At 33.2% G+C, this 10,670-nt stretch overlaps 1 protein-coding gene across 1 annotated transcript; it reads left to right on the top strand.

The window, feature by feature from the left end:
• Positions 1-1,758: 1,758 nt before the first annotated feature.
• LOC125819215 (protein NEN1-like) lies at positions 1,759-7,417 on the top strand. Its single transcript, XM_049498687.1, has 6 exons — positions 1,759-2,147; positions 2,780-2,937; positions 3,788-3,834; positions 3,940-4,003; positions 5,962-6,686; positions 6,990-7,417. Exons 1-6 carry the CDS (start codon positions 1,868-1,870, stop codon positions 7,249-7,251), a joined length of 1,536 nt encoding a protein of 511 aa, XP_049354644.1. The 5' UTR covers positions 1,759-1,867; the 3' UTR covers positions 7,252-7,417.
• Positions 7,418-10,670: the final 3,253 nt, after the last annotated feature.

Here is a 10,670-nt window from a genome sequence, read left to right as displayed (position 1 = left end):
GCATTACCAACTTCAACATTTGAGAAGCTGAGAAACAAGATCGAAATGTGTCATCTTCGAGATATTAAATGATATTTTCATAAAGAGGAGAAAATACACGCTGCACTCTTTTTTCCTTAACCAAGGTTTTATCCCACTAGGTTTTCCTGGTAAGGTTTTGAATGAGGCAACAAATAATGTGTATTACTACAGTTTTTCTTTCACTATTTTTTATATATATATATGGACATCCAAAGGGGAGTGTTGTAAATTGGATGTCCACACTAATATGTTAAGTATTGTAAGATTAATACACACATAAAATGCTAAATGGTGTATACTAATTGGCCACATGATATACTTGGTGCCCAAAGTGTATACATGGCAAAAAGATATCCATGTATCACACTTGGTGCCCAAGTACATACAACTATATATATCCTCTTCTTGTAACAAAGAAAGATGCAAGAGTAAGTGAAAGAAAATACTACACATACTATTCCTCATCTTTCTTACTATCTTATCTTTTACTAAGTATGGGGTGACCTATGAGACCTACCTATGACTCGTAAGAGGAACAACAGACTGTCCTATTGAACTATCAAAAGGGTACTAGGACTTGTTTTGAAAATTTCATTTTCCCCTACCTACGATTGCCACCTACGGCCCGTAGGATGTTCTACTGTCCGTAAGTGGAACCCGTAGATACAAACACCAGCCCAAAAACTACATTTCCTAAATCTGAGGTGTTACATGATGGGACAAAATTTCGAACTCAGAGAGATTGAAATAGGTGCAATATATATTTTCAGTTGCGAAGCTGCTCCAGTTCATCGTCTTTTGAAGATTGGTGTTGAGGCTGCTCAATCCACTGAAAATGACTTTTCATTTTCTCTAGAGCTTTCTTTATTTGTTTTTATTTTTTTGGTAACTAGTTTCGATATGGATCAGTTCGTAGGGCGGGGTTTTTGAGAATACAAATAACCTATAATTTTTTCCACCTTAAGCAAACATATGGGGATAAGACACAAGTACCCTCCTAGACATGATCGAAATCTCAGAACACACATTTTAACTAAACTAAGGTCCTATTACCCCCCCGAACTCATTTTTTTTTGGTAATTTTGTACACCTTTTGGCTTACGTGGCACACTCCATGACTCCATGCATTTAAGATGCGTGGGAGATATTTGGATGTCATGTAAGCCAAAAAGGTGTACAAAATTACCGAAAAAAATGAGCTTAAGGCGGTAATAGGACCTTAGTTTAGTTAAGGTGTGTCTCTGAGATTTCAATTATAATTTAGGATTGAAAGATATGTTTAGAAACTAAGCTATGCAAAAAAATAAACATTATATTATTATTCTCTTAATTATAAGTTTTAAAAGTCTTATTTTCTTTATTAAACTCGATATCAAATCCTATTTTTAAGTCAGTTTTTGACTTCTGAAATGTAAAAATAACTAGAAATATATCAAAAGTGACTAAAAAGAAGAAGTGTTTGACAAGATTAAAAATTAACTTAAAATAAGTTAAAAATAAAAAAATAGGTCCTTTTTTTTTAACTTAAAAATCATTCCAGTGTGATATTTTATTTATTTTTTTTACTTATAAACTATTTCTTTAGTAAATCCAAACGGGCTCTATGACGTAAATTAAGCAAGGGAGTAATAAAATGATAAAATTGGTATTTTTTTTTTTTTTGTTGATGTTGATTGCGTGTGAGGTGAAACATTTTTGATTAGTTGCTTGGTACTTGTGTAAAGCACAAACGAAACCCTGACTTTCACGCTTCAAAACACAAAACCCTCCACCGGAGGCAATACCCAACAAGGGTAAGCTGGCTCTATATAATATGGCCTGGCCCTCTACAAGTCCTTAAGAAACGATGGGAACTGGGGAAGATAGGTCGGAGATAGTGTTTTTCGATGTGGAAACTACTATACCCACGCGAACTGGACAGAAATATGCACTATTGGAATTTGGGGCAATTCTTATTTGCCCAAGAAAGCTTGTTGAGCAACATAGTTACTCTACCCTTGTACGACCCTCTGACCTCTCTCTTATTTCTACCCTTTCTGTTCGCTGCAATGGAATTACCAGAGATGCTGTCACTTCTGCCCCTTCATTCGCTGATATCGCCGATAAAGTCTTTGATGTTCTCCATGGTTATTATCTCTTCATCACTACTGCTTTATTTATTAAGCTATTTCTATTTATCGACCTGGCTGAAGCATTTTTACGATTAATGGGCGTGTTCATCTTTGAATTTAGCTATAAAACTGTGTTGGAGGCTATTTGCATTTTAATTAGTTGTGGACCGTAGCAGGTTGTTTGGTGGTTTACTAGACCATTTTAAGTTTCATTTTCTCACTTTTCTGCCTATAGAGGCAGGCAGGATTCAGAATGTTAAGTATTTATTAAACCAATACAATACGATACATTATGAAACAATAAGTAACAACCATGCAAACACATAGTGCAGGGTATCATGATACAAACAGCGTATAACTTTGTCACAGTGGATGCTAAAATCATGGTAAATCGTAGGAGTATATTTTTGTAATGATGTGTATAAGCCAAGTCAAAAGCTATGGGTGGATGTTCACATTCCATGCCCTTTATTTCTATCTGCCTCTGCCTCTGCCTCTGCTTCCTTAGTGTTTACTTTTTGACAGTGCGCTCGACTTTTAAATTGGTTCTGTGGGAAATATGGTGGGTCTAATTGTTCATCTTTTATAAGGAATTGACTGATTTTACATTATTTCTTTTTTATGTGCTTGCTATGTTGTTTGTGTAGGGAGGATATGGGCAGGCCACAATATACTGAAATTTGACTGTCCAAGGATTCGGGAGGCGTTTGCTGGAATTGACAGGCCTGCACCAGAACCTAAGGGAACAATTGATACACTTACTTTGTTGACTGAAAGATTTGGAAGGAGAGCTGGTAACATGAAGGTATAGCAATTCTTCTCCTCTTCTTCATGAAAAAGTAGGGAAGTAAGTTAATTTTACTCGTAAGAAACAGTTATCTTCAAGAGTTCTCACTTGTTAGACAAGTGTTAGTTTTTTGCCTTCATCTGGGAAACACTAATGGGCCTTCCGAGTACTCAAAGTTATGATATTTCCCAAACATAAGTCAATTATGTACATGCCAGGGTGATATGCTAAGCAACACATTTTGACACGAATTTATTGATTGTCAAGATCAATAGAATCAGCCTTCTAATATTGGTTTGAATTATGTTAGAACATTTCTTTTTATAGCATTACCTTTTTTATTCGTGGTACTTCTGTACAGATAAATGTTTACTTGAGAAAGGGTTTCTATTTGTGTTGTTATTTGGTTGATGGGTTCTTATGCCAAAATTAGTAGATGAGCTCCCCAGACCCTGGGACTGCAAATTTTTCATGCTGTGTCTTCATTATTGTATGCTTTTGTTTTAATTGTTTTTAGCTTTATTTGAAGAAGCAGGAAACTAAAACAATATAGTAATCTTCCTTTTGCATAGAATCAACCAACATATATGACAAAACGTCTGGTTTGCTGTGAAAGAGAAGTGTATCAATGTTTCCTCTTTCAGATCTATTTGTTATTTAATATGTTGATGTTTCCATACATAAGCATAGGAGAGTATTTGTAAACAGCAGATAGGCCAATTCTGCTAATAGGGGAGGCTATTGCAATCCTTTGTACAACTGGGGAGGTCTTGTGTACCACCAAGAAATGTCACAGGGTACAAGTGAAGTGATATCAGTTGTAATGTTTAAAACATCAAATGATGATTTGGTTGCATTCTGTTTGCAGATGGCCTCTCTTGCTACATATTTTGGCCTTGGAGAGCAAACACATAGGTAACAATGTTTTGTCCTTTCTTAGATGGTTTTGCCCCGTGCAGTGTGAACTGCTAGGTTTTGGAATATTTTTCATTGTCTTAACATTGATGTTCTACTTTTCAGGAGTTTGGATGATGTCCGAATGAATTTCGAAGTACTAAAGCACTGTGCAACTGTCTTGTTTTTGGTAAGTTGTTCATTGCCGTACTTTTGATTTTTAGTTCTTCAAGTCTAGGTTTGCTAATGTTAACAATTATTCTCAAACTTGGTGAATCGTAGATATACTGTTCAGCTGAACCAATTTGACATGCTTTTGGTTTTTCTTTTCATTGCAGTATTTTCCTTTTACCCTATTTGTCCATACAATCATGCCATATATGTTAAGATATTACGGTGCAACAATAATAAAGGAAGTATATTACTCTAATTTCTTTCCATCGTCTATGCCAAATTGTTGAATGTTTGGTATGATCAATGACATGCAAGTTGCATGGCACACCTAACACCTGAAGGGCTAGAAATCAAACTCATAAATCGTGAGATTGGTATACCTTCCGTTCTTATAACTTTATACTTGGTTAGCCCCTCCTCCTCCCTCTACCCCAACACCTCAATCTCAATAGAAGAAGAGGGAAAAAGTAAAAAAGAAAAAACTTACACCAAAAGTGAGTATGGGGTTACAGCTGGAAAAATTCTCATCCATTGTCTTCTGATATCTTCCGACAAGTCTCTCTTTGTAATGTTTAGGCTGTGTTCCTTCTGTCTCAACTGAGGTGTTAATTGGTTTCCTAAACTGATAACTGTCACAGGGTAGAATTCAGCATCAAATGTAGAATATGATGGAAAAGTTTGTGTTATAATTTGTAATGGTTTTCATGAAACTTTATGGGATACACGAGCTGTTTCATTACTGGAACAAGATTAATGCAATCATTTCAGTTTAAGCTATGTGATGCAGATGCAGCGCCTCTGATTGTGATTATTGGGGCTACCTTTTTTTGGCAGGCTGTCCAATTTAGACTTGCAAAGGGCTTTAGAGGTAGTTGCATATTTATTAAAACAACAGCTTACCAGTGTAGTCCCACAAGTGGGTCTGGGGTGGTGGTGTCAGGTGTGTATGAAATTTTACTCCTACCTTGTGAAAGTAGAGAGGCTGTTTCCAATAGACCCTTGGCTCAAGTAAAGGATATCATAATCATGTACCTAAAGGAAATACAGTAGTGAAGACGACCTGCTAAAAGTAAAAGGAGAAAAGAACAGTAGCAACAACAAATAATATGGTAACCGAAACAAAGGAAACGTCACGTAATATGAAATCAAAGAATAATAAATTAGGAACAATACCGATAAGGACTAAAGATGCTCAACTAACTACTAACTTTCTTCACTAATCTTTGACTTCCATATCTTCCTATCTAGGGTCAAATCCTCGGTAAGCGGCAGGTGTGCCATATCATATCCACCATTGCCAACTTGCACACCTCCTCAGTAGAACATACGTGCCTCTCCTCTTCACATGCCGGAACCATTTTAGGTTCGCCTCCCTCGTCTTGTCCACCATGGAGGTCACTCCACCTAGTCTTGAATATCTTCGTTCCTAATCCTATCGCTCCTAATATGCCCAAACATCCATCTCAACATCCTTATTTTTCGCTGCTTTCATCTTGTGGACATGCGAGTTCTGACTGTCCAATAAATTAAATTGTTGAATCAATGGTGAAGCTTAAGAACTGATCAAGAAAATAAGTGAATTGTAGCTGATCAGAAGTAAAAATGTAAGTGTCATCTTGCTTACGACTTAAACTTTTGATTATTCGCACTGTTTGAAATGGTATCAGATTTGGAGTTCAAATTTCATCTACAAAATAATATTTTCACATGCTTAGTTCAAGAAAGAGAATCAAGCTGCACAGAAGGAGCATTTTGAATATCTAAAATAAATGATAAAAATATCACTTCTCCTACAATTAAGCTTTTAGATGTGGCAGTTGACACTATGCAATCAAGAACTGCAAGGCCATGCTACCGCATCTTATGAGTATATATATATATTAACAGTTTACTATCATTTCTAAAAGTTCTTTTGATCAGAACAGACTATTGAACTTTGCCATGGGTTGAATAGAAAAATTGTTGTACTTGCAGGAATCCAGCCTGCCTGATATATTAACCAACTCTCCTAATGCTGCTGTAAGAAGTCGTGCTAATGGAAATACTAATTTGGAGGGGATGGGCTTGAGTATAGATACACCTTCATCAAGTGTCAAGATAGGAAGTCCTATGAAATCTGTTGCAGAAGCTTACACAGAATCAGACAATCCAATACTTCCGCTTGTGAGCAGAAATGTGGAGGAGGTACCAGATCTTATTAAAACAAATTCCTCGAGGCCTGACCCTTTTAACTTGGTCCAATTCAGTGCGGAAGTAAGGGAATCCATTCAGTTAGATGCAATGGATGAAGAACCTGCTTCTTATTCTCGAGATTCTTCTGCGTCAATTGCAACAGAGGGTTACATTGGCATCACAGACTTCTTAGAACCAAATAAAATTTCAATTTCTTCTGTCTCCTTAAGTCTATCCCCCTTACGTAGTGGAATGCAGAAGATACAAATCTTGCACAACAATGCTGAGCTGCAAGTTTGCTCTAAATGCCTGAAGGTGCGGTTTGGAATTAGTACAAAGTTTGTTGATTATGCTGGTCGGCCACGGTTGAGTTTTGTGGTTGATGTATCATCAGAGTTATGCCAACTTTTGGATGCAATTGATAATCTTGCTCAGAAGTTGACAGAGGATTCAGGTAGCATGTCAGAATGGAGGCCTGTGGTAAACAGAAAACCTGGCTTTATGAACTCTCCTACTGTTCGTTTAAAGTAAGTTCTGATCTTTCTTTTCCTGGATAAGTAAAACCTCCTTAATTTTGCCTGTTATCAGAAACCAGGAGAGATTTCACCTTGTGTTTTTTCTGGTATATTCTTAATGCTTAAGAGATCAAATTTTCGTTTTCCATTATGCTATGTAATGTGAGGCTAGTCTGCTTCTGTTTATGCTAGTCTTCCTTCAGATTTTCCAACCTGATGCACAGCACAAGTAATAGATGAGCTTTTAGCTCATGGCTAGTTCAGGCTTACATAGGTTATATTTCAACTAATATTATAGTGTACTTGCACTTGCAGTTTACCAACTGTTGTAGATGGTAATATCTCCCGCTGGGTCACGGAGATATACCAGAAAGAGTCTTCCGCAACACAGAAGCTTATGTTCAGTAGGTTTGATGTGGCAGAACTGGATTCCTTGATTATTCCAGGGACTCTGTTGGATGTGTACTTCTCAGTGGATTCATATGACTATCAACAAATTGCCGGCATCCGTCTGGTGGCTAAAAAGTTGATTGTGCATTCCTCCCTGATAGATAAAGCGACTTGTCGATTGACATAACATAATAGTTGTACAATTTGCTCCTATTGTCTACCTAGTTTTTTTACTAAGGACGTAGGAGTATCCTGTACAGTTTGACAAGAGAATGCTATTCAAATTGTTCACTCTAATCTAATAATTTGGGTGGTTGATCCACTTATTATAACTTGAATGACCTTTATACACAGCTCTTGGTTGTTTCTCTATAACATCCCAAATGACTTAATTGCTCTGCAGAAAACAAAAATATTGGTTAACATTGGACAAAATACAAATTGTTTGACTGTGATGAAAATGAAACTGTTCTCTGACAATCTTTAGATCGCAAGTAGGGATAAAATCTTTATCATAACACCTACCATCCCCCCTGCCCCTCCCCCCAAACACACAAAAAATTAACCTAACACTTATTATTTATTTGTCAATATTTTTTTAAAATTAATTATAAAAAAATTGATAATTTGTATCGAAATTGCGCTATGGGTTCCATCCTATAAAAGTTCTAATACGTAGTATTTATTTTAAAAGGTCCAATTTTTATATATTCTTTCAATCGTATCAATCTCTCTAACTAGAATATAAAGATACACTTTTATGAATTAACATAAAATTTGAATTCAAAATAAAACAAAAAAAATATATTTGAATTTCGAATCAATATATTAGTCCTTATGGACTTTTATAATATCCGTGTATTGTGTGGGTACGAAATGCATAGATTAATCATGCATTAAAATTGTATTTCATATTTGTATTTTATATTAATTTATTTATTACTCTCTCCATTTGAATTTACTTGTCCTATTTTAATTTGACACGAAATTAAGAACATAAAAAAGTTTTTTTGAATCTTGTGATTTTAAATAAAACATATGTCAAATATACTAAAATGCCTTTTAATTTTGTTTCTTAAACATGTCATGTGGAAAATTAAAATTTAAAAGTTGCTAAAAAAGAAAAAAAGAGATATTCTTTTAAACGGGCTTATTTTTTTTTAGGACAAATAGGTTGAAACAAATGAAGTATTTGATTTTTGTCCTAGGTAAAATAAACAAAAATAAAGATTTACCTTGATAATAGTTCAACGAAGTACATTGTAAAACTAGAAGTCTAGCTTATCATATATATATATATATATATATATATATATATATATATATATATATATATATATATATATATTACTTTTACGGCACGTGTGTATCCTATCACATAGTACACAATGTTGTGAAATAGAATTAATATTACTAACTTAAAGCTTTTTAGTAAATAATTATAATTGAAAGAACTTTGGACAAGTGCTTTTAAATGATTAATACAAATTGTCTTAGAGTAAATTATTTTTTTAGATCAAAATGACCAGGTATCATTGAAACATTTCAAAATGCATTCAAAATTTAAATATGGGGGCGAAAATGACATTTCTTTAGTAGTATTATTTTGTTACTTTACTCTATTTGTAAACAAATTTAACCAACAAAATAGAAAAAAAAATATCAAATATAAAAAAAGCCATCAATAGTCTTTCCTCTTTGAGGTTATGACCATAAATGATGGACATCATTCAAGTACAATTTTTCTCTTAAATATTCATACTTGAAAGTTGAAATTTAGTATGTGCATGACACTAATAACAATTACCATAAATATTTCAAGATTTTTATCTTTATACGTAATATATCTTTTACAAAATATTATTACTCAATTAATATTTGAATAAGGCTATATAGAGATATGATTCTACAAAAAAAATATATACTTCTATCGTGAATGTCAACACGGTTATAAGTAGAATGTTATAGAGACGAAAAATATAACATAAAAAATTAGTTCTAAAGAAAATTAGGTCGTTACAATGAAATGTATTATAACGAATGATGGTTAAATAGAGGTTTGAGTGTATGTCAAATATTTAGCTTGACCAATTCTTTGTTTTATATATATATATATTTCAGTAGCATAATTTAATGTTAATATATGAAAGACATCACCTATGGTGAACAATATTTCATTTCATTAAGTTTCTTCCTTATCTTTGCGGAATTGTAGTTTTTTTTTTCTTCTGCCGCATACATATCATATAGTTGTTGTCTAATAAAAGTATCTAGTATCATATAGAAGTTATATCGTGATATAAAATAATAAACTTTTTCAAAAATAAAATATAATAGATGAACAAAATTTAAAGTATTATTTATAAAATCTTTAATTTGATTCATTTTATAATCAATAACTATTTTCTTATCTATTTTTATATAGCTAGAAATGAGTGTATCTTGTGACATAACATTTTTTTAGATTAAAATGAACACAAAATAACAGGAAATTCATACTTAAAAAATTTCATACTCAATATAAATATATAAAAAAACATATGAAACAATTCATTGCCAATGAAAAAGGAAGACGAAAATATATGTGTGTGCTTTATTCACTCCAGCGTTCCATTTGATTGAAAGCTCTTGCCACCGACACTTTACTTTCTCCGTTCATTTTTACTTACAAATCTATTAAAAAATTATTATCGTGGCAATATTATCATATTATAAGTAAAAGTGATTTTTTTTTTGAAATAGTAGACTTACTATCAAAACTAATAATTTAGTGGACTACGTTGATGCCCGTTGTTTTAGAAAAATTAGGAAGAAACTCCTTCGTTTGAGGGTAAAAGAATAAAAAATGGAAAAACAAAGAAGAAATACCATACCCCAATCATGTGCCTTTTTCGTATTTGCTTTTTAATTGATTTCCATGTACTCATACATTGATCATGATTTTGACTACATTACTACAAAATAGATTTTTGGCGACAATTATTTAGTGTCAATTAATCAATTACCGCTAATTAATTCTTTCAGCTAATTTTTAGCGGTATATAAACAATAACCACTAAAAGGTATATTTTAGTGGCAATAAAAATTCCTCTAATTTTTTTTACTACAATTAACCCTCCTATTATATCACTAAGAAAATTAAATTTTTAGCGAAAATCCTATTTCCATTTAACCTAGAGATCCTTCTGCTCAGCTCTCTCCCTTCGACTCATAGCTATGACCCCTAAAAGACATAAATTTATGAAGAAACTATGAATCTAAGAATGATGTTTTCATCAAGTATGCATGATTTATGAAAAATGAATGATTTATGATTTGGGTTGTTTTAAGATAAGCATCAATGAAATTGTGAAAGGTATTCTCACATATGTATAAATTGTGAAAGGTTTTCTCACATTAAGAAATCATGGATGGTAAAAAGTTTTCTCACACATGGTTTAAGGAGCTACTCTATGATGTTTTAGCTTGGATTAGTAACTTAATTATACTTTTTCATGGATGATGATAAGTTTATGTTTATGACTATTCCATTGAGATTTTTACTTAGCATGCACGAAGAGGATATTGAGATGGAGGCTCTCCCGTTAGTAGAGGTCAGTTCTATAG

The sequence above is a fragment of the Solanum verrucosum genome, unplaced genomic scaffold (genome assembly GCF_900185275.1).
Source record: "Solanum verrucosum unplaced genomic scaffold, falcon-dt-bn FXZP01000320.1, whole genome shotgun sequence".
NCBI classification, from domain to species: domain Eukaryota; kingdom Viridiplantae; phylum Streptophyta; class Magnoliopsida; order Solanales; family Solanaceae; genus Solanum; species Solanum verrucosum.
This window is presented reverse-complemented; position numbering and strand designations above follow the sequence as displayed.

Bases quoted from the DNA above. Each gene is read 5' to 3' on its own strand.
- LOC125819215 (XM_049498687.1), top strand. From the start codon at position 1,868: ATGGGAACTGGGGAAGATAGGTCGGAGATAGTGTTTTTCGATGTGGAA. The intron at 2,938-3,787 runs GTATAGCAATTC...TTCTGTTTGCAG, and splicing joins GGAGAGCTGGTAACATGAAG to ATGGCCTCTCTTGCTACATA. The intron at 4,004-5,961 runs GTAAGTTGTTCA...TTGTACTTGCAG, and splicing joins GTGCAACTGTCTTGTTTTTG to GAATCCAGCCTGCCTGATAT.